The following is a 27,511-nucleotide window of genomic DNA, read 5'->3' as shown; positions in this document are numbered from 1 at the left end:
CGTCTGTGGGCGAGACATTATTGTAAGCTAAGAGTAAAATAAAGGATTATAAGCTCAAATACAAACGTATCATTTTTCGCCATGCACATTAAGACCATAGAGCTTATCAGCTCTATGGTTAGAGGATATTTTTTCTATTAATTTTAGTCTTTAGAATTGTTCTATTAATTTTACTATTTAGAATTGAGAAACTTTTAAAAACTTTGTATTAATTTTTTTCTATAACTAGTCACTTTTCAGTATTTTAGTGTTGCCTGATAACTGATGACACCAGTTTTAGGGAATTTTATATATAAACTATGTATTTGAATCTTAAAGTGCAAACATATAGCTCGAATTCGTCTGCGTGTTTATATACACTATTTATAAAACGTAAATAGATGGAACTCCTCACTTGGCATTTTATACCTTATATTTGAAGTTTTTTAAAATCAAACTTCCTAAGCGTTGTTTAAAAAAGCGCGCGACACTCGATTCTTTTAAAACACATTTCAGAGCTGTCATATTGCGCCTTGAAAATTATTTGTGTAATAAAACATTTGTGTGACGCTTTAATTGACTGTAGCCATTATTTAAATGGTTTTATTGTTTGATAAGAACCTTTTTCCTCATTTAACATCCTTAATTTATGGACACAAGATAATATTGTATATAAATATTATTCTTGTTTTACAATTTACATATGCTTTTACGGTATTTCCTAATAAGCAGTTTCTATCTACATACCCGTAAGTAGTAATTTAAGATTTCAGGATACAGTTAAAATTATTCTTATTATATTAGTAGTACAATGACATATTTCAAGATTAGAGGCAGCTTATGTATTGTAATCTTGATTATCATGTCATGATCAGACAGTCATGAAGAGATTTTATCATCACGTTCTTGAGATTATTATAAGCACATATGCTTTATTTTATTTTTGGCAGTGCTTAAGCCTTGTCAAGATATTTAAAATGTATAGTTTAAATCTAAAAATGTCAGTTCAAGAAATTATATTATTATATTTTATTATGGCAACGGCATGCATACTGAGGCCAGGGGTGATAGAGGGGTAAGAACGCGGGGTGTGGAAATCCTCCGGACCCCGCCAAATCCCCCCGGCGCGCCAGTCCGTTCAAAGTTTTCGGAAGAGGAGGTTGTGTCTCGCAACTATTTATAATTAATCGCGTGTGACTGACCGCGCGGAGTGCGCTCTCTTGCAGTGATTTTTGTGTTCAGTGGAAGTGTGTGGGTGTTTCGTTTTTGGAGTGTCCTGTAGACGATGACCGTGTGTGCTTGACGTGGGGATGTATCCTAGCGCGGGCGCAATGAACGCTGCCGCCGCCGCTGCTGCCGTGGCGGCTGCCAGGCATCCGGTAATACTTTAAACAATAATTTTGTATTATAAAAATAATGAGATTTCTCATTAAATTTTTAATCGACGACAGTAATTAAAGCGCCTCATGGAAATTTAGGTAGATAAGTTCGTAATTTGTTGTTTGTTATAAGTATTCATGGCTTTACCATTTTGTTGAGTTCACATAATATTACAATTGATAGTTCAAAGAATTGATAAGAATCACGGTTCGGCAATAAAGCCAAACAATACGACGTAACAAAAACGTCACTAAGCACCCCCCGCTGAACCGTGTCCCCTTCGCGTCCCCAAACTCAATGTGAACGACACGCTAGATTAACCATCAAATTGCTTGAAAGAAATGTACGAGTCCAAAAAACTCTAACTTCACATGAAAAATTTAATTTTATAAGTTAAAACCGCGTTGTTTCCCCGTAAATAAGAGATGTTACCGCAAACATGTCAGATAACCACATTTCGAGTTTCATATTAAGCTATTTAGGCTGAATTCAACCTTATTTATATAGGGAAAAAGTAGATATTAGCCAATCACATATATACCGCAATTGTGGAACATCTGTCGACCGTTTACCGACGGGTTTTAGCCGCAGTATTTTAAAATCCGCTAAAACATGGTTTTGCCTAGGTGTGCCCGCGAATATGAAGAAATATCCAAAATGTGCGATAGCTGCAATTCATCTAAAACATAATAAATTTCTTCATAATATTATGGAAATTAAACTTTTTATTTTATTTCACAACAATTTTTAAATTAAGAACTCGTTTTAAAATATTTAGTATAAAAATTACAATAAATGCAAATCAGTCATACTGTACAGACTATTATGTAGCAAATTATATTAATCAGAGTGAAAACCGTGAGAAAGCCTCCTTGTTTATGAAGTCCATTAGTGCACTAATGTCTACATGACCTAGCATTGCCTTTGAGAATATTTAGTATGAATAGTTTACGTAAAATGAGTTTGATTCATGTTTAGAAGATGAAAAATTACTATTGAATAAAATATGCACATAATTAACAGCGTAAACTACGTACAAAGATGTTAATTGCTATTTAGAATACCTAGAATAAAATAGGTAAAGGATTTCTAAGAAATTGTGTCAACAACTTACTAGGACGGAAAACGCAAACGACTAACGATTTTATAAGTCGTAGAAAATACTAATGCAATTCAAATGGCTTTTTCAAAGACAACTTTTTTAAGTTAAATTGCCATAATGGATCTGACAGAGAGAGATACAAGTTTGACATTTCTATAAAACGTGCATAGACAATCTTTTTTTTAAAAAGTGTTCATTGTCAAATTTGAATATAGAAATTTGCCGTGAAGTACAAAACTAGCAAAGGCAGTAAAATTTATGGCCGTGTTCAGTGAGATTTTCCGATTGTTGACCGTGTTTCGAATAGCGCACTTTTACTTATTTTACGACAGTGGTTTATGACTGAGGGGCGGGAGGAGGGAGGTGTTAATGTAAATGCCTATTTGTATGTTTGCTCAAAATCCGTGTCGCGTCCTAGCACTCAGCAAATATTTGATTGACGGAATTACCGCTATGAACAAGTGATATTTGCGTCGTCACAACTCGATATGCTAATAACTTAAATATTGTTTACTTTTATCGATTTTAGCTTTTGGTAACGCTTAAAGTTGTGCTTTCGCGCTTAAACTTTTCAACGTATTTCAATAAGATATGTATGATAATGTAGATTAAAAATGGTAGGCTATCAATTATTTTATGACGACACAAATTCTGTTTTAATTCAAATTTGCGGATATAACAGTGAAATGGGTGATGAACGTTTGATAAGGACGCCTAAAAGTAAATATTCCTCTAAAATAATTCTCCACATTCGTGTCGTGATAAGCCTTATCAGAAAGCAAACACGGTATTTGGAGTACGCTAACAACGCTTCGTCATAATCTAGACTTCATCAAATTGTTATCATAGATCACTTCACTTTCTGTGAACAATTTTCCTTTGATTTTTTTTGGTTATTGCTTTATAATTTTAAACATATCATAATAACACGTTTATCTGCTTTTTTTGTACACCTTAAGATAGTTGTAGAGTCGAATAAAATATCACAAAGGTAAAAAATCATGCGGTCATACGTGGAAATTATGTAAGTTCATTAATTGACCGCAAATGTCTGGTTTTACAATATTGTTCCTTATTTTCCAATAGCATATTAGCGTGGTGATTAATTTCATAGAAATAATTATCACTTAACATCAGGTGAGCATCCTGCCCGTTTGCCCCTGTTCTATAAAAAATAATAATTTCATAATGGTAATTTCATCCTTTATAGCACACATGGTTTGAATAATCTGTTTAGTATGGAAGCCTTATGTTCGTGTATTTCAATTTTGTGAGCACAGAATTGTGTTTATTAATTTCACGTTTTAATAAATGAAGAAGAAGAAGAAATAAGCTAGCGAATATTTCAATGAATAGTTACTGACATCCTTTTCGTGGTTTGAAACGCGAAATCGACGTTTATAAAACAGATTATCTGTGTGTGTGATTGTATTACACACACAGAACCAATAAAAGTGATGGTACATTCCATATGTTCAATCTTTTAAGAAAACGAGTAAGTCTGCGTAAAATATATCCTAATACGAATATTCTAAGAAAAAAGTCCAAACAAAAAATTCAACAAATTATGCAAACGGTTCGCTCATTGAATTAATAAGAAATTGAGATTCCAACAAAAGATTGGAGTGAACAGGTAGACGTGGGCAGACAGACGTATTCAATAATTTGGTATTTCTTTTTATATCCGTTCAAATGCATTCTGTTTTTATGTTCGGGCCTTTCATCCGGCCCTCCAAGACTCAAAAACTCTTCATTGTATTTTAATTTGACCTTTTCGGTGATAATTTATAGAGCCTTTTTATAAACGTTTACTCTATTATAGTCGTGGATTAGTTTTTTGTGTTCGATTCAATGGGGTTCGAAAATAAACTGTGCGAACTTTACATCGCTATTCATTATAATTTAAACATACTTTCGTATTGATATTGGAGACTATTTGAATACCAGCTGACCTGGCAACGTTGTTTTGTCATAAAAGATTACAGACTAATATCGCCATTAAAAATGGAAGTAAAGTTTGTGCATAAAAAAAATTGTGTGGGCCGACCTTAAGTAGTATAAAAAATTGTTTACCACGGTCGTACTCAATATAGCCAGAAACGTTGTATAAATATTGGTCATGCGATACGAAGGAATTTTGTTACAGTCTGAGACACGAGAAAAAATATAGATAAATATATATAAATATAGATCTTGAGTGTTTCTTTTTAAAATATTATAGAAGGCTATCAGATATATAATTTTCTTTGAAAATAACAGTTTCATATACTACACGAAGTCGCAGGCAACAGTGTATTTATCCAGCAATACAAAGTTTCGGTTAAAATTAGCGCGAATGTAAACACTGATTCACCAAGACACCCGCCACGAATAAAATAATTAAAACAACTTTTATTATCAGCCAATATGCAATACATCTGCTTCTTGTCTTTAGCCTAAACAAAGGCTGTGTTTAAAATAAATTTATTGGTGTTTATACGAAATTTATGTTTTCTTAGCAATTCATGGTTAGCTTACAAGTGCCTTTATTTATATTCAATCCACCTTTTTTCAACTAAATTTTCTTTGAGGATTCTTATTTAAGTAAATTCTCTACAAAAACTTTGCTACCGCGCTTTACTATACATTTATCGTTTAATAATTTCAATGTTCTTGTATTATTATTACAGTAATACAACTTATAAGACGCCTTAGTATGCAACATCCGAACAGCATGCACGCACTGTGTGGTCGAGTTCTGTGAAACAGCTACCGATAATGTTTTGTTCTGTTTAAACGTTTATGTATTTCAATACTCAACACTCCCTTAAAAGCTTTTTTATTACAGTAATACGATTAAGAATTGCGTTTACAATATTCGTTGTACAGTCAATAAAGTTAAATAGATGTTGAAACATAAAAAGCTCGGGTTTCTTGCGGTTATCCGCGATATTACATTATTAAGTGCGATCGCCCATTACGGCTTGAGAAGGCGCTCCGGTTGCATTCACAAAATTCCGTCCACATTTTTCCCGGGCCCGATTGTCCGCAGTTCCATTTACAACGTCTACACACTAGTTCCTTTTACACTTTTATTTACGTTCCTTTTATTATTTTTAAAGTCCGTTTGTTCCTCGCGCCGGCGAGCGACTGTTATTTATTTTTTGCTGGCCTCCCGGCGACCGTGTTCGCTTTATTTTTATTTTCCGGCTTCTTATTATGGAGTTTGTTTTTTTTTGGTGCATGTTCGTGTTTTATTTGTGTGTTAAGAGGCGAGCGGTCGTTTTTTATTAATCGAGCCTCACACCGAATTATGGTCATTAAAGGATAATTTGTATTATGGTAATTTGGGATGCGTGTAATTTTAGCTTCGTGATAGGAACTTTTTCAGGCTGACATTAAAGTTATTGTTTTTAGTCTTATGATTGATCTTTAAATTGTTTTACGTCCTTAATAATACAATTGGGGATTTAAAACCTTCTTTAAAGGATGTCACATGTTTTCTTTCAATATGTCATTACATTTTGTAATGCCTACGTGTATAGATAGTGTTTGAACTAAGTTAATGAGACATGTTGTTGTTCGGTTTTAGTATTTAAGTATTATCTATGACCTTGCATTTTAACAGTACTAGTAACTACTAATAGTTTTTATTTAATTATGGTTTTTACTAATAATAAAGTTCTTATGTCAGCAGGGACCGCCGCAGCCGGGACAACCAATTAAGTTCACGGTGGGTGAATCGTGTGACAGAATAAAAGAAGAATTCAACTTTCTACAAGCTCAATATCACAAGTAAGTAATATACTATAACAAGAAACCACGTGGCATCTTAAGGTCCTGGATTCGATGCCGGTGAGACTATGATTGTTGTCGGTAGGCGCATTTAAAATCACCTACTTGTCTTACATGATTAATGTAGACGCAAAAACGTGTCTGCTCCACGCCCCATTAGGATGTTACGGGACTTCGAACATCTTTTTCTTTTTTTTCTTTTTTTAATGTATTAAAACAAATTCGGATGTAAGGTACAATTTTAGATCTAAAACCTGAAACTATACAATTTCTCAACTTACTTAAGTGCGACACCACTAATAAAAATATTTAATATAGTCGATTACATATCATTTTAATATTCTAAGTAAATCAAAAAAATATTTAAGATACTTGGGATAACTTGAAGAGATTACTAAAACTCCTTATCGAAGAACACAGCTTAAATATCAAGTACGTAAAAAATTCCCGTAAAAATTCATCCGGGAGATCCTTTGAGTATCCTTATCCTTTCTTTGTGAACGCTAAATAGTCCTTTTACATTCAAATCCCTTTACGACCTTTTGTTAACAAATACAGGTTTATTCTATCTCGTGAAACGTACCTTATTGCGAATATTTTTCCTTATTATTTACTAGTATCTTTTTAGATATTAAGTTGGTGCTAAGTATGCTTTCTAAATCTCCCTAAATATTACCATATAAAATATATAATGTACCCATTCGGTAAAGAATAATAAGGTTATTGTAATCTTTGTTACGCTCCTACTGTAATTGAATGAAGTTTATCATTCGAGGGTCAATTTGAATGAACGTTAACAGATAACACTACAAGTTACCAGAAACGATAAAGCCTATATAACGAGTCAAAATATCTGTTATCAATTGAAATGATTACTTTGACACTAAAACAGGATCTTGTATTGTCCGAGTATTAAGTTTAATAATTAGTCTGCCTTTTTGACGGATGTCAATTTAATTAAAACCACAAATTATTATTCTTTGTTTCAGCTTAAAATTAGAATGTGAAAAACTGGCCAGTGAGAAAATTGAAATACAAAGGCATTATGTTATGGTGAGTAATTAATTTTTAAATTTGGAACTGGTAAACTATTATATATTTCATTCAATTAATGTTGAAATGAAGGTTGTTTTAATTACAAGGTTTATGGACAATAGCTTGAAATTGTATACTGAAATTAAAGTGTACGTAATCATAGTAAACAATCAATGATATTTATCTATTGTTCGCCCGCATATCGAGCGTACTGTTTCCATGCGATTGGACAGTCCATTATATTAAGTCCCCCTGTTATTTAGAGATAATAGCTGACATGAATAATATTGTATGCTCGCGTGACAAGTGCCCTGTTTATTATGAATGACACCCACACTCCTCAACTATTACTATTTTTACAGATAGCGATAAAATGTAAATGTACTCAAATAGATAATTTATAATAGCTAAAAGATGTGAATCATTTATTTATTGAACAGTATAAACACTAAAGCAGTACATAATATACTTTGTCAAAATAGTCATATACCTCTGAATAAATATTTTGACAATTAGCCATTGAGTGATATAATAATAAAATTTAAAAATGGCGTACAAAAAAGTAAAGTGGCAACATTATTCAGCTAGAAGCGAATAGATATTTGGCAGTCCCTAATTCCCGCGCTCGTTCCGCCCGATATGAATCACGATTAAGTGTTGCCAAATCGGCTGCAATTTATTTTAATACGCTCTGGAGGAAATTTTCGCGAGAGTTTTTATATGTCGGAAACACTTCTGGCGAACCGCCAAAATGTACTGCGGATGTTTAGTCACTCGACTCCAATGATTTGAGGAAGCTAATCACTGCCAAATGCTTTCTGTGTCACATTGTTCAACCGCTTTAATTGATATTTATAATCTGTGTTTATGTTTCAGTACTATGAAATGTCATATGGGCTCAATGTGGAAATGCATAAACAGGTATGTTTATTTATCATTAAGCATGTAATTAATCAATTATTTTCTGTAGTGAATACTGTTTTATGTTAGATAATGTGATTTAATAATCCGATTTTATTATTAGTTTACAAGCTCTATGAATGAAATAATACATCTAGGTACTATTTTAACAACTTCACATTCCAACAGTAATCTTTGAAAACATACTACAGATCGCTTAGAAGAATTTAAAAATGGAAAAAATTCGAAGTAATTTAAAAAAAATGTTATTGCTCTCGGTATCTGCGAGCGTTGTTTGAGTGGGCGCTTCGGGCAGGGGCGGACACCCACAAAGCACGGCCGCGTTTTGTTGACATTTTGCTTTTTAATTTACAACCTCCTTTGTTTCCTTGTGTGAGCAAAAAAGCCAGAAAAACATTTTCGTTATAATTGTAAAGTTTCTATGATGTTGTGACGGCGTTTATTTCAATGTATTGTTATCGGGATATTATAGGGACAAGGGAACGTCTGCCATCCCCTAATGTGTGCGAGTGGCGCGGAGATAATACACGTATATCATCGTTGGGGATGCTTAGTGGAGTTTACAAAATGTGGATTATGTGTAGGGCTACCAGTAACGTCAGATCTTTTATATATTTTATTAATAAATCTATAGGTGAGCAGACATAACACGTCACCTTAAGAAAATCAAACATAACTGTCAGTGAAATAACGGTAAACAAAATTGGTTATTTAATATTCTCCCCATTAAAATTTCATCAAGAATAAACCGTTTAATAAATTACTAATATTTGCACTGACAACCCTTACCGCAGACACAAAAGCGAGGGCAACGAGTTATTACTTTTATGCACCGGGGTTCTTTAGCTGCTAGGGCCTGGGCTCTGTAATCTGTTGATTTTACGCTCGCCGACCCCTTCGCTACGCTCGAACCCCACTTTTAATAATAGCCTCGCAACACGTCCTCTAAACGGAAACAAAATCAATTTACGACGCTCGCCTCTTAATAAGAAACACTTTTTCGTTCATTATGTGGTTTGTTTTTCCCACGTTTATTTAGTATTAGAAATCGTCTAGGTGTGGCCGATTAGATTTCGAATTTAGAATGCAATCGATTTAATCTCTGTTACACCTTACTCTTATATTATTTATAAATTTAGAATTTTTGGTATATTTCGCGTCTGGCTATCCGGCTTGAATATTTGTTTAGGACTGGCAAGTAGGGTGATTAAATGGGGTTGTATTGTTCAGCGGGCAGATGTCGGCTCCGCTCGAAAGCGCTATTTAGCGTACAGCCCGCTTTATTGTAATGGATTATTACATTAGCACTTAACACGCTCAGCCGAGCGAGAATCGGAACCCTCGGTACTGATGCGGGTTCCTTTTTTTGACATGGTCCGATTGCAATCACTGATTAGTATTGAAAAGCTTTTTTCCACGGGTATGGTTCGGTATCGCTAAACAGGTTTGGGTCAATATATCAGCAATTATTTTTGTTCAAACAATTGTGGCTGTTCAAATAAAATAAAGGATGTAGACTCTTAAAGTATTATTGATAATAATCCGTATAATTTTACACGAAACCCATTTTATTCAAGAAACAGTAAGATTAATTACGACAAGAATTTCTACCCGCAAATTTCTACAAGATCATAAAAACTGTTCACTTAGCTTAGGCCCGACCGTGTCAGGATTGTTTCATTCAATCCTGAGCTAAAGTACTAATCATAATAATACAGGTTTTATTATTATACACTTAGTCTACTTTTAATTTCCATTAATTCGTGGTCTGGAGTCTAGACCCCGTTTAAAGAGGTCCTGAACTTTCCATTTCCATCTGTTGTTTGCTTCCTTCATCCATTACCTACCCAAACACCTTTACGATGTCAGTCCACCGCTTCTTTTGGAGGACTCCTCCAAGATGGCATCGCTGGTCCATCTTTTGTCTACATACCAATATAGCCTGTCCAGAAATATGGCAACGCAAAATATCTTAAGGCGTAGACAGCATATGGCTCTATAGAACTTTTTTAAATAATTGTAAATGAAGTCTCAAGGCCGTCATAATTGACGTCGCTAAGGTTGATTTTGTCGTGTTTGATTGCGTCGTGACTGGTCGGCGTGACCGCGTCTAACGCGTGTTTTCCGCTCTTTCTGGCGACGACTAATTGCTTAGATTTTCTTTTGTTAGTCGCGGGGCCGTGCTCCGTGCCGAATTACACCTACTTACGGTGTGAATTGATTGTTTCGTGTGACTGCATCCACTCGGACACTTGTTCTTCCTCGTGATTATCCACGCTTTACATCTCCCTTACACGTCTTATTTTAAAAGTGATGTTGTAAGTGTATATAAATTATTATTAAAACAATTCAATAAATTAGTGGCTATAATCTACATAGAAAAAACCAATATAAAATTGCATACTAAAAGGGAATATGATTTGTTTATTAGCAATCTCTTTTTAATAGCAATGCACCGAACTAGAGTCAATAGTTGAAGAGTTATAAATTAATAACGCCGCAGTGATTTCATGAAGTGTCGAGAGGGAACAATAGGGTTATACAGAACAAATACCGGGGGTGTCGAATGTCGATGAAATACTATGTCGTGTTTTACGAGCGTTGACACCCCTGCGCCACGCTTCAATACACATATCACCCATTCCACAAACTCATGAAATATCGTTCATGCGAAAAACGAAATTCTCGTGTTAATATTTCCTTTTAAATGAAGGTGCTTTTTGCAGTCTGTCTGGGGTTCTTAAAACGATTTATGGGTGTTTCTGTACGTGCCGTTTCTTAGACAAGGCGTTAAATATCGAAGTTTAAAAGATAGAGTTTAGACTCGTCTGATTGCTAGTATTGCATGCTTTTAACTGTCCTAAATCAATGAAGAATAGTAAATTATTATGAACGTCTAGTAAAACGTCTTAAGTGCTGAACAGTGGTATGTGGATAAAACAGTAGGTGTCTTCTACTTAATACATACTATAAGAGGTGTTTTTTTCATCTTTATATATTACATATACTATCTTTTTAATTATTATAGTATTATTCTAAAATTGGACTAGACCATAATAAATTGTATATATTTAAAAAAAAGTCTCTATAGTTATATATTTATATACTAAGTTTATTTTGACGGTATGTCGATACCAGTTGGTTCACAAATTATTCATAGGTGGGGTGGAGTTGTTTACTTGTGCATTAGGGTGCCCGCAGCTCCTGATAAAAACATTGCACGTGCCTGATCCGCTTAGCCATTTATAATGAAACAGCCAGGGAGCCCCCTAATCCTGTTTGTTTTTAACCTCACTGTAAAATAGATCTAATAAATACTGACGCTCTGTTTTATTTAGTCTGTTTTAATAAGGGTCATCTTTCAGCTCTACTACGCATGGTTTTGAAATTCGAATCTTAGATTATTAGTCTATGGATCTGCATTCTTTATTTGAATTTCTGACCACCTTTTATTAAGTTATTACTACGCCCATAAAGTATGAAACATCCAACAACATTGACATATCAAAGAATCTTAATTGTTGTTTAAAATCGTCACAAGGGGTTATCAAATTATAACGGTTGTATCAAAGTAATGAGGGAAGGGTGTGTTATCTGGAAGCTGATACTGTGAATTGTTTAAATGAACTCGACAACTGAACGCTCGACCGCGCCCCCTCCAGTAAAAGCGAAATTATCTCTCCATCTAGTGCGCGCTCGACAGATGGCGCTTGCAATAAAACCACTAAACGCGTTCCCCCTTCTTTATTTGATCGGGGAGCCAAATTAAAGGATTTACTAACCCCTCACAAGCGACCCCCGACAATCACCTTTGTATTAAGTCTAATTGTGTTTTCGAATACAGACTATAATGATACAGGGATCGCTGTGTGAAAAATAAGGACCATTCGTCCCTTGAGATTTATTAAATTCAATGCTACATTAGGTTGAATGTACTCCACCCTATCTAAATTTAATTTAAAAGTCAATGCAGCATTTTGAAAAGCTAACTAAAATTTTTATATCTCTAATTAAAGTTTAACATGAATACATTTATTTAATCGTACATTTTGTTAGCTTTACATAACATCGCGAATTCAAGTTTTTAGAACGATGTCGATTCATACCGCATTTTAAAAATTTAAAAATGGAACACTAAAAGCAACGTATATCTATACGTATCAATTATAGTGGTGTAGTGTGAAACTAATTACAAGGGCCCTACGCGAGGGCTGCCTTAATTGCACTGATTGAGACACGGATATTGATTTAGAAACAGTTTGCGTTGCCGACACTCGGTCGAGGCGAGCCCTCATGAATAATGGAGGCCTTGTTCGCTCCTTGACTCTTCATTTAAAACAGACGATTTCTATTCAACTCGAGCCACACGCTCATGACTCACTCATTTACCATTCAAAGTGATACGTAAAAATGCAATTGTCGTTTCGTAAGAATGTCAACTTACATTAACAACCACTGACATTGTTTTACGCTTGTACGGGTGGGGCATGCATAAGTGGATGCATACGTTTTAGGGGATAGGACAAATTGGCTAGAGCTACTTACTATTAAAAAAAAATAATAAGGAATCTTAAATCATAGGTAACGAAACATAGTAAGTAAATTTATAATACATAATGTAAGCCTGAAATTCAAATTCCAAATAATTTTAATAAATTTTCGAATAACCACCTATATAGGCCCCACGTTGGCAGTAACTGATATAAGGTATATTTTTTGTGTAGATTGTTTAACTGACTAAGCGATACTGTCTAAAGCACTAAAATAAATAATTGATTGTATATACTTTATATTTCTATATAAACTCCAAAACCCATTTTAAAATCACCTCATAATTACTTCAATACGCCGAACAAAATAGCAGGAGAATTAAATCTCGCTTACATATCATGAAAACAGTTAAACAGTTGTGTGGAGACCGCGTACTATACAAATAGTGAAACAATTCAAAGTGGGGTGAACAAATAGAGGGTGGCTGCCCGCTATTGATGCTTCCCTCTGAGAGCTACGCTACAATTCACTACAAATTACAATAGCAGATTAACTCTAAGATGAATTATTCAAAAATAGAATTATCATTGTAACGGAGTATAGGAATGAGATTTTGCTTTTGATTTCATCAAAGCCGAGATATTTATTCCAACAAGAGTCTATTCAACCTTATCATATTTTATAGGATTACTTGGCTACGAAACATTAAATACGTCTCTAATAACTACTTAGAAACAGGTGCACGTCCGTTTTATATCTAAAATATTATATGTCCACGAGTCTCATAAAAATCCCAGATCGTGATCAGAATTAAATTTATGAAGTTATATTCTAGTATTTAAACTTCACTTCAGCTAATAGACACATTACAATAGATTACACTCGTCTCTTGAACGTTGCAGTATAATTATTTAATTCGCATTTCAAATTGACACAGTAAATGGAAGTATATTTATTTTTTATATCGAAGTGCGAACATGCGACAATTGCCACGCGATGTGACGTGTCGCACGACCAAGCAATAACTGCATATTTCATTTGATATAATTGCTAATTAAGCAGAATGTGTGTTAACACGGTGTCCATTTCATTAATAACATGTCATTACTGCTGCAGGATTGTCCGTGAAATTTGTTATAATTACCTTAGTAACCTATGGCAGTTTTTAAATTTCGAATGTCATATTGATTTTTGAACGATTTTTTTTTCTAAATTTACAAAAAGTATTATCTACGCAAAACAAAAATTTAAAAGTAAAATCGAAAAGAATTTTGAATTTCGAATTATTTTATTAATTAATTTCAAAAGTAAAGTCAATATGATATATATATATATATATTTATGATCGATATATAATGCAGAGAATTAGAAGATAATATGGAAAAGTGTTAGTATAAATTTAATATCGTACGTAGTTAATAACACAACAGTAGTAAAAGACAAGTCGGGTATAGCAGGACGAGGGTCGGGCAGACCACGGACGGAAAGACCGCAGCGCTGCGGCTTGCGGCCTGCGGTCCGCGAACCACAGACCCGCAGACCCATACAATATTCAACAATTGTAAATTGCAATACTTAATGATAAAAATTAAATGTATACAAATTACTCATATTTGAGCAACAAAACGCATTGTGGACTGGTTTTTCTACTTAATAAACGTAATTTTACAACTATAGAATCTTTACATAATCTTTCGTAAACTTCACAGATTTTAATTATTCAACTTTTTGATATTAATTAAAATATTTCTCAACTAAGATATCATCGTATGCAAATTAAATTATCATATTTGAATCAACAACTCAAAACTATGAACGTTTTTGACGCTGACCTTTTGAAATTAACATAAAATATCTCTATAGCTCAATTATAGACGAAAACAACTTTGTAATACTAATTAATTGGAATAGGTGTGATAATTAATGTTACTAATTATTCACATTAATTATACAATTTATTCATAAACGATTTAGCCATTAAGGCATATTAGGATTTTTTATTCTCAATTTTTGAGTGATATAATAAAACACAAAGCAATTGCTTGTTACATATATAATTAATTTTCTAAAATAATTGACTGTTTAAAAATGTTTAATTAAATTTAATTATCGATATTTCAATGAAAATTAACATGGCAATGCCATACAAGCCCAAACTGGTAGCAGTTGCGCAATCAAAACTTATAGTGGCATAAAATATTTTTGAGCGGAGAGGAGAATAATTTATCTTGTGCAAACAGTGTGCCTGTCCAGGGTAGTTGGGCCCAGGCACACAATAAGCGGGAGGGCAAACAGCTTGCGCAAACAAGCCGAGTAAACTTGCAAACTCGGACCCTCCAATCCCGTACAAATGTTATGATGTATACTATTTAATATTTCACCCCTGCCCTTGTTTAATTTTTATTCGAAATTCGAATTTCGTAAATCCACTGTGCCTATACGTAAGATTTAAATATAAATATTACTGACAGTTCTAGAAAAATAATGCTTCTTCCACTCAAAATGGAACATATGGTTTCGTACTAAACTCCGTATTAAAACGTTTGGTTTAAAATATATCGCTTACCTTCGTTACATCGTGTTTCAATGGACGGAGCTACGTTTGCGTTGCAGCAACGAGCTTGTAAACAGCGAACGGCTCCGTAAATAAACACCCTGTTTCGACGTGCCTAGCTCTTGGGCTATATCTGTTTGTATTATTTGCTCGTGTTGTAAGCTCTCGGCTTGTTTCTTCATTAAATTGAAGATATTTTCTAAAGAAACACTGTGCGTATTTTTTTATTCTTATGTTTACTACGTTTCATTGGTACATTTAATGGGTCCACAATTATCTTTCTTTTAACAAAACTATTACGTAATACGGTAGATAATCAATGATATTTAATTACTTTATTAACTTAATCTGAAAAACTAATTTCCTTTATCAATGTCAAAAATACTTATAATTTAATTGATGTTACTTTATTTTGGCCTATCTTATCTATTGTAATTCGTTTTTTATCACATAAAAGTTATCTTTTAAGTATTAGGAGTAAGCTTTGATAAATAATTTTTTACTTATTACGCTTATATACATACAAAATAGGTATGTGTGTGTGGAAAAATGTTTTAGAAATATCTATAGATAAAAGCCTATTGCTAAAAAGGTAACTCTTTAACTGGTTGAATTGATGAAATAATAAAACATATAAATATATACACGTTTAGTATAAATTACATAGAATTTAAAAAAAATATTTCATATTTAACTATTCATTTAACAGGCGCAATATATAACGCCCATAATCCCCGCTATTTTGATTCTAATGCCTTCAGATTATGTTTTAAACGCAGCATGCATAATTGCTAGTAAATATACATGTATTGTTACAACGGGTACCGTAAAGAGAAACGCACAGTCATTAGATACAATAAGTATTGATTGATTCATCCGAAGAAACAACTGTCTTAAGCTATTAGTAAATTGAGCAAGTCATGTGAACTAAGAAACTTGTTTTGAACACTTGCGTAACACGATCCTTACCATTGTTCGACGAGGAACTTTATAGCTGTTAATTTTACCACATGTAGTACCAATTAATTACACAAGGTCAACCTTCTCTCACTGAGAAATTTAGACGCATATTAAGCCTAGCCGTTTTGATTCTACTAATTGTGGAACATAGTGTAAATCCATAAATATCATAACACGTGTTTATTATCATTTGATCAATAAATAATAGACTCGGTATCGTGCTTTGTTTCATGTTCCACACATCAACACTAACTATGCAAAAAACTCAGTTTTCTATCGCGCAGCCCGGACATACAATGACCACTATTTAAGCTTTGACTTGTTTAGGTTATCGCGGAATGTGGTTAAAAAGTGTATTAAGAATATCCATAGCGCAAAATCACCTACATCATGAGCACACCCCACATACTTTTACACCATCATACACCACAACCAAATTAGGCTTAGTTAAATGAATTGAATCACAATTAGATTAATGTATTGAATACTTCTTGTTTGTATGTTCCCTTTAAATCTTTGAACCTTTTTGTAGTAAAATGTATGATTTATCATCTGTATTTATGTATTTTTGGCTATGTTTTCAGTGTATTTGTTTGTATATAATTTATGTTAGCTGTAGGATTACGAAATAAATAAATAAGCTAGTTAGCGATTATTTTTTTGATTGTGCTAATAGCTGGATGGTTAGGCGACAGTCGACACTTATCGTAATGGAAATCTGTTGGACAATTCACACGCGCTCGCAAGTGCTCTTATAAAAGTACCGAGTCAAAAAGGCTTCACGCTTTAGTGGGAGGCAGGATAAAGGGCTGCAAACGTTTGGCGCGGACCTAAACAAATAGGGGTAGCTAGGAAGCCGGCTTTTGTTTGTCGAGAAACATACGAGTCAACAAACTCCACCTAGCATCAAAGTCGTTTCATATTACCTACACGAAAGCTGTCAAAACCAACATTGCGTGTTTATTTAACAACGTAATTCACTGACTAATCTTAATTTTACAACTGTTCGATATTCAAATATTGGACGAAACCCGAAATGACCGCGTCTGCGTTTCTCAGAAACAAATCCAGGCAGCTCATAGCAATTGTCTGGTCCGTTTAATAAATGTTCTATGTCGAATCTTGATTTATTAAACAGGAAAGAGATCTATATTGACAGACGGTGTTCGACGAAGCGCAACTTGATAGCAATTACAATCTGATTACGCGACGTCGGCGCCGCGTACAAGTTCTACTCTCAACTCGATATCAAGATAACGATGTCTCCCGCACTCGCCCACTCCATTCCACTTGTATCTACTTGCCAATGTAATTATACCCATTTGTTTATAATGATAATTAACGATGCGCTCTCTAGTAGATCGTTAAGATTGCGGGGAAAGGTTCAATAGCGCACGGCTGATAAATACATTTTCGAATGAACGGTACACGTGCGAACAATAATTTATCGAAGAGTGGGAAAGTGCACAGGCCGCTAATGTTCCGCGGCGGGATATGTTTAAACAATTATTGCTTGCGAATGCGATACGAATCGATGATAATGTTGGCCTCTGTAATAGCCCATTTATCGACTGCCATTTCGCCGAGGGAATTATTTATTGGCGCGCCACGAGAACGACAATACAATAGAGCGTCGATCGGCTGTTTTGTTTAATAAAGTGGAAACTTAGCGAGTTGCGGGCAAGATAAGCTGAACGCGGCGTGCATAAATAATTCATAAAAGCGCTAGCAACCATTAATGAAGGTCGAAACCGCACCCGCGCCCTGTCAGTTTGCTTTATTTCGCGAACACAATCGTGGTAAAAGTTTATCGGGCAGAGTGCTCGGGGAGGCAAGTTATTACCGGCCACCTACTTAAATCTATCTCTCTCACGTGCAATGTTTTATTGCTATCTTAGTGTACCGTATTTATCGGTATTATTAATTCATCATACATCGATTAAAGTGTAATTAAGTCACTCGTCAGCCAGTTTCTTGCGTAATAAGTCTTACGTGTGAAATCCGCATACCTGTTACAATGTAGTGTATGAAGCGTGAGCACTCTGAGAGACAATAAGTTGCGGGTGATGAGCGGGGCCCGGGCGACCCGCATTTGGGTCACGCCCCGCCTTATGCATCCACTCCACGCGCAATGCCGCAGTTGACATTGTGCCCAAATGACTCGCCTGCTATCTCCGCCGTTTGTGTTTCAAATATTCATGGAGATTTCCGAGCTAGCTACGACAAACTTTGAATATTGCAAAACGTTAATGCTATACAACCTTATACATACATTGCGTTATCTGAATTAAACGATGTAATTTCTTGAATTTAACTTTAAAACATCAAGCACATACATTTCCAGCGATGCAGTCACGCGATATTAAAAGTTTAGAGATAGAACTCTGCTCACGTCATGTAACAAAGTGCAGAAATAGGTAGGAGAACAAATGGGGCGTCTCTGCAAGATGCAACTCCAGATTAAAAGCTCGACCGAGTAAACCACGTGAAAATCGCGCAAAAAGAGGAGTCACCCGCGGCATTAGCGGATGAGTGTCGGAGCCATTAGTGCTCCCCCCTTCCTCACACCCCCACTCCACCCGGCCACCACTAAGCCCACGTACCTCTTTTATTTCTCGCGCGGGGATGAACTCCTTAATGACAAACCTTACTATATCTTTTGTGGAGAACTGGCGAAAGTACGTATTTGCGGCCTTTTTGTTGGTCTCTTTTTATTCTCGTTCACAGCTGCACAAAGGGAGATGTATGGATTTAAATTATTAACCTTGCGCTACTTTTGCTTCCATCTCGCTTTTATCTGTTTGTTTTCACTCATGTTGCGTAACATTACAAATATGCCACATTAATGTGACATCAGACGTCAATAACAACATAATTGCGTCGAGTGATTTTAGCGCCCGCGCCGATGAAACAATTGGACCGAGCATTAAAAACAAACAGTGAAAACTTTCATGAAACCAATATGAAGTCACCGATATAAATGTCCGATATTCAAAAAGCTTATTATGTTAATTCATTCTCGATTCACTGCAAATCTGTGAATAAAATTAATGTGCATTTAAACGTAAAATACGAACAAAGCCAATAAATAGCGGGAACACAGCGATTTATCATTTTATTTGACCGCATTGCATATTGTTTATCATGTTAATTTTATTTGTTGCTCTCCATTCGACTTATCGACTGAAATTATAATTGTCAGAATTGAATTCAAACCGCGTTGGAATGTGAAAACATTAACTATTCGTATGTATAATGTTAAGCTGTTAGCGGTCTAATAATTGATCACCGTTCAAACTGAATGTTAATTTCATTCATAGAAAAGGCTGAATTTTAATGCGCTTCTTATGAACCGGGTTTTAGTGTCACGACTTTGTCCGATACACATTAATTATTCATTCACGGAGCGATTAGATTTCTGTATTAGCTTTAATGTGTTTATGTACTTTGCGGCTAACTTTATGCGACTTGTTTGACGTGTATTTTTCTTTCAGACGGAAATAGCAAAGAGGTTAAATGCAATAATTGCGCAAATACTGCCGTTTCTCTCACAAGATCACCAACAGCAAGTGGCCTCAGCTGTAGAAAGGGCGAAGCAGGTCACGATGACGGAACTCAATGCAATTATTGGGGTAAGTGAAGATTGCTTTTGAAATATAAAACATATAACATTGAAGATGTATTTTTGCTTTAGCGTGTGACTTAAATCCTTAAAATATCATGGGTTCCATTCCTGCCTGTGCACCAATGGACCCTCTATCCATGTGCGCATTTAACACTGACTCTTACGGTGAAGAAAGCCTGGCGAGAAAACCGGCATGCCCAAGACCAAAGAGTCGGTGGTGTGTTATAGGCACAGAAGGCCTATTAGAAAAAACTAATGATGACGAAATCGATGATAAGTACTGCCAATTGACATTTCCTGACCACTTCATTCATTCACAGTGTTTGAAAACATTAGTAAACCATTTATAAAAAATAACAACGGTACATCAAGAAGCATAACGGAATTTTAATAGATATTTGATTTAGAAATTTAAACTAATTCCACGGCTATATTTCAATTGGAGTTGTAACACGTGTCTTGTACAGCAGTCTAATGTTAAAGCGAAATGTAGTTACACCCACTAATGGTGGCAATTGTCCAAAATATTGTTAATACCATAAATTTTCTTGTCTTCGTTTTTAGACAATTATGCTTGTTTGATAATCTGTGCTTTTCAAAATAAAGCCCAGTAATTCACTTTTGACAGTTTAGAGTTTTTTACGTGACGGCAGGACCTGACATTAGCCTCTTCCCAGTCGCTTGGTTTATTTATAACGAAAATCCTCTTCATACGTATTCCTTTTTATATATGTATATCAAACCCACATATTACGTAACGAAACAAAATCGTTATTGTGAAATCATCAATCATTGTTGTAAACATTTTGTCAACTTTCGTAGTTATTTCCAAAAAATATACAGTATTCACAGTATTATTTAGCTACATGAAAATAATAATAATAAACAGGCATTTTAAAAAGTTTGGTCCACCTTTAATGCTGGCGGCATTTCCTCGCTCTATTGCGATAGATATTTAATATGGGATATGGGTAACGTTTTTTATTAATATATGTAGTATATGTATTTTGTATAGCATCTAAAATTAACAAATGATATTACGTTAACAATTACTAATCGCCTCAATAGAAACGACTAGATTTAATTGTGTGAAACATGTGGAATTTGTGTCGAAACATGTTCGTGTAAGTTTAAGGCTTTTCAACAGGTCGAAAGCTCGATCGTTAATTAAACGATCTAAGCCGCACAGCTCCATTTGGCCGCGATCCAAATTTAGTGAATTTATAAAATGCTATGACTATGTTTATTTCATTTCGGTTAAAAATTTCGTTGATTATTGTTGTTAGGAAATTTACAAAATTTCGCGAGTTGCGTTTAATTCTAAGGTCATTTCTTTGAGTCAGTAATTGGTTCGGAAATAATTCAGTCGGCAGCTGGTTGCATACAGTAGTTCGCCGCAAAAAATGTCTTATCAAATATGCTTAAACAAACAATAAGACTGTATATCCATTAATTTAATTTGAAATGGTCGTCAATAATCAGACAGTTTATAAATACTTTACTTTTTTGGTCAGTCGTATTTACATTCTCTTTATATACGCGTTGGTCCGTAATTTGTCACGTCACTACTATAATTAGTGAGTTTAAGCTCACGTGAACATGTTAAACATGTAAATTTTAGACTGGCTATTAATGATTTATATTAACACGTTAATATTAACAATTCACACTAATAATGCTATCGTGGCAAATTTGATTATATTCAATTAACAATTTTTGCAGTCGTGAGGTCTTCATAAAACGATAACATTCACCAATTATTTTTATGATGTTATTATTATAGAAGCGATTTCTTTGAATTTTAAGAGAATAACGAGGGCTAGTTTAAAACACTCTTAACTGACTGAATAGTAACGGAAACCTTTTATTTATTTTTATCGTATATAATATGTACAACATAAATATTTTATATAATATATAATCAGCATTCGATCTACTTACCCGGTTTCTTGCTTAGTTTTGTCCTTGATCGTTGTGTTTATAGTTACACTTAGTTTCCTTATAAGCTTGTTAGTGTACAATCAAAGTGTTCAGTGAAAAATCTATTCGTGCACTGAGGTTGTTGGCCTAATACCTTCAGGGAGATCGTGGGTACTTCACCTAACTACTTTAAGTCTATCATACTCCTTAGCAAACATTTATTATACAGCCACTTTGGTATTTCGTTAGGTCAAGTCATTAGCGGAGCTTATTATAAGCAAAAAGTAAAAGCTGTGATCAAAATAAATCGTTTCCAACATAATGAGCACGAAAATAAAGTGGTGAAACTCCGTCGCTCATCAGTGTATGGACGATAGACTCTTATGAATCTCAAACTTGGAGAGTAGCCAACTCGATTAGTATACTCACATTGTGACGCTCTTAATATAATGTAATAGATATAAATATCTAATTTAAATTAATGTTATATGTGAGGGAACATTGTTGGCCTAGTGGCTATAGCGTCTGACTTATTGAGGTTCGAAACCCGGTTGTGCACCAATGGACTTTCTGTCTGTGTCCGCATTTAACATTCGCTCAAACGGTGAAGGTAAATATATTATATGAGGAAACAATGAATGAAAAAAATGCTATATTTGACAAGGCATTCTGAAATGCCCTAATAAGTTTAAAAGTGTAGTTACAAATAGTACAATTGTAGTTAAAAATCCAACGGAATTCCGCAACCAACACTTACTTTCTAATTGTTTCGAATTTATTTAAATGAGGGTAGATAGATTAAAAAATTCCGCAATAATTATTAAAATATGCCTTATCAATATTCACTCAAATGTGATTTGTTTTTGGCCGCGAGTCAACTCATGAATTATTTGTATGTCGAGAACTTGTCTCCTGTTAATAATACACCTTAATTACTTATTGCACTCCCCACGGCTGCGGCTTATACGAGAATTTAATGGCAATAAATTTGCATATCTGCCATCTTGTGGTGATGTTTTAACTTTTGTTTCCATAAACGTAACCAAGTATGTATTAATACTTCTTTTGTGGGCAATATTTATATATGTTTTTATTCAGGAGGTTGGTTAAGCTGATAGAAAATAGATTTTATTAATTTATATATCTTTATATAACATTAGAAGATTTTCCTAGTAGAGTTTTTATGTAATGATTTTCGTGAAATATTAAAATTAATATTTGGTAATTTACAAATTTATTTTGAGAATGCGACTAATTGATATTATGATGCAAGAGAAATTTGCCATTACGTTTGGCGAGAAAATGCGAACTTTCGATTGTACCACCATAACTTTTACCATATTATTGCAAATAAATTATTATTATAACGGAACATCGTAAACACTAGGTTGTAGACTTATTTTCTTATCTGTATATATTTATGTGGTAAAAATAAACTTAAAAGAATGCATCAAGACTTCGTAAGCTTTCACAATACACACATTAAGCTTAATAACGCGATTCCCTTTGAGAAACTGGCAGAACCCAATAACGCTCCCCTATAAAACACTCTAATTTAAATAAAAAAGCGGCGCCACTTTCCGTATGTCGGTCCTTTTTTACGAACCTTTTTTATTTTCGGGTCAGCTAGGGATCAAAGGGGCTCTAGAGCGCCCCCTCTGATTTGCGACCATTCCGTCCCGCCGATTTGTGAAGAGGGAATACTCAAATTGGAGAACTGTTTGCCTACCCATTTAAATCACTCTTCAAAATTTCATGCTTTACTAAATTTCTTATTAATTTCTTCAAATGATCTTCGCTCGTAAATGACAAAAACTTTTTTGCATACTTTGTCGTATGAGGAATGTCGTCATCGTTGTTATTAGATATCTTAAAATGTAAAAAACACAGGCATAGTACATCATTTGCTCGTATCTGTCTTGATTTAGTTTCCTTTTTTAATAGATTTAAACCCATGTACAAACGTAGCAACGTAAAATATTAATTCATTAAGAAAATCCCATATATATGCTTGCTTGCTTGCCCTATTACTTATTAGTCAGTCTCGGTGAAAGACAATGTAATATTTTAGATCTTTTTTAAAATTAGAACATACATATTTTAAAGTCTACCTTTCGTAATGAGTAAAATAAAGAAAAATACTACAAACAAAACTAATCAATTCTTTATTTGCAATTGACACGTTAGGTATGCAACATTATCTCGAAAGATATGAATAAACAGGCGGCCGTGCAAATAGAGCGTATCTATTTCCCGTCGATGGCTTTATAAACAAGCGAGTCGTGAAAACATTTCTATCTAGTTTACGTCGGGTCTCACACCCTCTGATAAAAATTACGGGAATAAATCGGGACACGGAGCACGGAGGGTGGGACATGAATTTGTCATTTTTTCCGAGGCACGTTCGCGGGCGGCGATAAATATTGCATTGCGAGCCTTCGACGTTTCTTGCCTCTTTGAATTCAACATCCCGATCTCGGTTCGCATTAACTGCGCTTCAACTGTTTTTTAGTTCCGTTCCGTCGCCTTCAATTATGTAATCAGTTTTACGGTACGGCTTTCATATCTGTGATATGTTTCGGTACAGTCGTGATAACATCATCACGACTACATTAACGTATATTGAAATGCTTTCTCCAATGTTTGTCGATATTAACATACGGTACGGGTAGAAGCAATTATGTTGAAAGCTGATGTTATAACAAGTGTCGGCGTCGCGTGCGGAGCCCCGGGGCTCCGACTAATGGTGCGTGATCACCCTCCACCCACCCTGTCTCGATCCTACCCTATTTGTAGCTTACACCGAAACGAAACCTCCGAGGACAAGCCACGTCCTATAATTTCGTCAACTTCGATATTACACTCCGCTGGCTCATACATTATTTATCAAATTGTATTATGGATTCAATTATTTCTGTAAATCAGTATGAATGGCAAATGAAATGCAAAATTTCTGCGTTAAGCTCTAGCTGCATTCCTTTTGGTGACAATGAGCATTGTCGATATGGCAAAATACTATTAACAGTGAATTAATAAAATAAATGCTTACACGCTAAATAGAAGCAGAATATAAATACTAATAAATCTGTGAACACAATCCCACGATGAACAAACAAACCATTAACAATATCAATAACAACATGTAAGTTATGTAAACGCTAACATAATTTGAAATATGTTTAGAATTTACATTCGATTTAAAACGACCACTTAACAGCTCTTAATTAATAACTAAGTGAGGCTGGAGTGGAAAGTTTCCTCTTGATTGCACTCATTAAAGTGTAACAGCTAATTGTAGGTTAATGTTAAGATTATGCGCCCACTTATTTGTGACTTCGACGCTGTAATTACAAAGAGAATTAAGATATAATTTATCTTAAACCGTCTCGTTGCTTCATTAGGCCACGTATTCATTATAGCTCCATTTAGCGATTGTACAACAATTTGTAGTTATTTGCTTCTTGAATGTATTACGTAAAACCAGCCGAGTGGAATACGAAAATCCCAATTCCGCCCACTATCCATTTATAAAGTAATCCGTGGCGTGTACACGAAGGTAAATGTGCCGTAAAAACCCCGAAAAAGAATATTCCTCGTGACAAAAGTTTTCCAGTTTCGAATACACACTCATGTATTCATAGCTTGCTTCCGACATGTTTCTCATATACATAACGTTTATAATACACGAGTAATACGATACAAAGTTTATAAGGAATTTATTTCGTCTTCAATCTAATAAATGATCCCCATTTTTTGGGGACTCAAATTAATTTTCCTTTATAAAATAATCTGTAATCTCCACAAGCTGGCATAACCCAAACTTCAGCAAACTTTAATTTAGCTGATAATATAAACACCAAAGTCTGGCAGATAAGTATCGTTGGAAAAGTCGTTAGGGGAAACGAGAGATCTCGGGGGAGCGACGCTGGTATTTAATCACTTCTTAAGTAAATGCACTCTGGAAAAAATATTGCGGTACGGTAGCGGTGCGATATTGTCATTCATAATAACAAGCGGGGTGGTATGGGGGCACGGGGAGACGGGGGTGAGGTGTGAATCTCAATAGCTCGGGGTCGTGTCACGGCAGCCGTTTCAACGCGCCTCGCCTTTGTTTAGAATCCCTTGGTTTCGCACCCAGTTTTATACGACCTACCTACTGCAAACTTGCAATGATACCTGTCATTATTTATTAAAGTGTACTTAACATTATCTTTATTCACATTCATGTTTGCTCTTAACGTTAAAGTTTAAACAAGCTGGTGGAAGATAAATGGTCATAAACGGTCGTACTTATCTATTTACAATTAATAAACAAATCTCCGCTGAAGTTTACCATCTTCATCAAACGATTGAGATTCGCTTTTTGAAAATCACGAAAATTAGATTTTTAAATATCTATTGTGAACTACAGTAGGCGATCATGCGTATTGAAAATAACTAGCCACAGCATACAATAATAAAGTTAAACGAGACTAGATGGAAACGGGAAACGCTGGAAAACGAGGAAAGTGGAAAAAGGGGAATAATAGAGAAAGAGTAATCAATTTTAACCGAGTCGTCGCCGCCGGCGAAGCTCTCATTTAAATTTTAAAATATCGCAGCGTCCCCAGGGGTCCGTGGAGGAGTTTTTAATTTGGCCCAGTTCAATTTTAAAAATGCACGACACTGCGGTGGCACACCAATTCACTTTATCGTCGACACTATAGCACAAATTGAACTTGTTTTGTTCCTGTATTTTTTATGTTCTTAAAAGTGTTTCATACCGCATTATTATTAGTAAAACACGACTTTTTGACGAAAGAAAAGTTTATTGTAGGGGAATGAATACAGTTGGCTTATTATTAATAATGTTATGTTGTTTTAGCAACAACGACCTGATCTGCCAAGATTACTACAACAAATGCATGCTGCCCATCTTCCAGCTCATGGAGCTCCGCCTTTGCCACTCCTAGGGCAAGGTGCTTTGCCCCCTGCGGGGCTACTCGGCCTAGGGGTACCTCCACATCATCCCCTCTCAGTGTTAGCAAAACCACCAGATATACACCGACCAGACGATAAAGGAAACGGTAAGTCTTAGTTTTAGTTCTTCATTATACAATTTTTTTTTATTACTTCCATGTTTAATATATATTATTATATCATGTCAAAATATAGTCATTAGTTCTGTACCACTAAAAAACTGTTTTACGATCTTGTCGTGGTAAATAAAGAAATCCATACTAAAGTAATGTTAAATACGATGGAATAAATTAAAAGTGAGGATAACAAATAAGAGTGGAAAGTGGGAATCATAACAGCTCTCTCAATAAGATGAATATTTTAAAAGGTGTCGTGTGTTTGCGTGCTCGACGTGTTTGCTCCCGCCGTCTCTGGGGACTATTAGCCCCTCCGCCCTCTGTGCGGCAGACGTTTCCAATCCCACTTCTGTTTCAATATTTACCACTTCCGAAAGGCATTTCGAACTCACTGTTTGCATATTTTCGGATAGATGAAGGCTATACCTCGTCCGATATTGCTTCGAGTGTAAATAAGTCAGTTCTTTGAATTGCTTACATTTGTTTGCCCAGCCGCTGGAGTTGTTCACACGAATACTTTGTCCGAGCAAACACGACCTTTTCGATATGATATCGATCACATCAGATATTCATACAGCAGGGTTCAATCGCGGAGCGGTTAATCCGCGCATCGGGAGAGCGCCACAAATGAAAATGTAACATAGAAATGGGTTTGGAAGCCGCCCGTCGCTCTGGTTAATTACAAAAGCAAGCGG

General features: G+C 34.9%; 1 protein-coding gene across 2 annotated transcripts in view; it reads left to right on the top strand.

Annotated features, from left to right (window-relative positions):
• The first annotated feature begins 1,023 nt into the window (after positions 1–1,023).
• The window catches only part of LOC111003534 (protein groucho), a 48,777-nt gene continuing 22,289 nt past the window's right edge, over positions 1,024–27,511 (top strand). Inside the window, exons 1-6 of one of the 2 annotated variants that reach the window (XM_022274111.2) lie at positions 1,024–1,358; positions 6,138–6,235; positions 7,225–7,288; positions 8,147–8,191; positions 19,691–19,828; positions 26,606–26,807. In XM_022274111.2, coding sequence (XP_022129803.1) covers positions 1,290–1,358; positions 6,138–6,235; positions 7,225–7,288; positions 8,147–8,191; positions 19,691–19,828; positions 26,606–26,807 — 616 coding nt within the window. In that variant the 5' untranslated portion in view covers positions 1,024–1,289. Of the gene's footprint in view, positions 1,359–6,134; positions 6,236–7,224; positions 7,289–8,146; positions 8,192–19,690; positions 19,829–26,605; positions 26,808–27,511 lie in introns of both variants that reach the window. The other variant, XM_045628300.1, reaches the window with a different exon arrangement.

The sequence above is a fragment of the Pieris rapae genome, chromosome 5 (assembly GCF_905147795.1).
Source record: "Pieris rapae chromosome 5, ilPieRapa1.1, whole genome shotgun sequence".
NCBI lineage: Eukaryota > Metazoa > Arthropoda > Insecta > Lepidoptera > Pieridae > Pieris > Pieris rapae.
The sequence above is the reverse complement of the archived record's forward strand: the minus strand, read 5'-3'. Positions and strand labels throughout refer to the sequence as shown.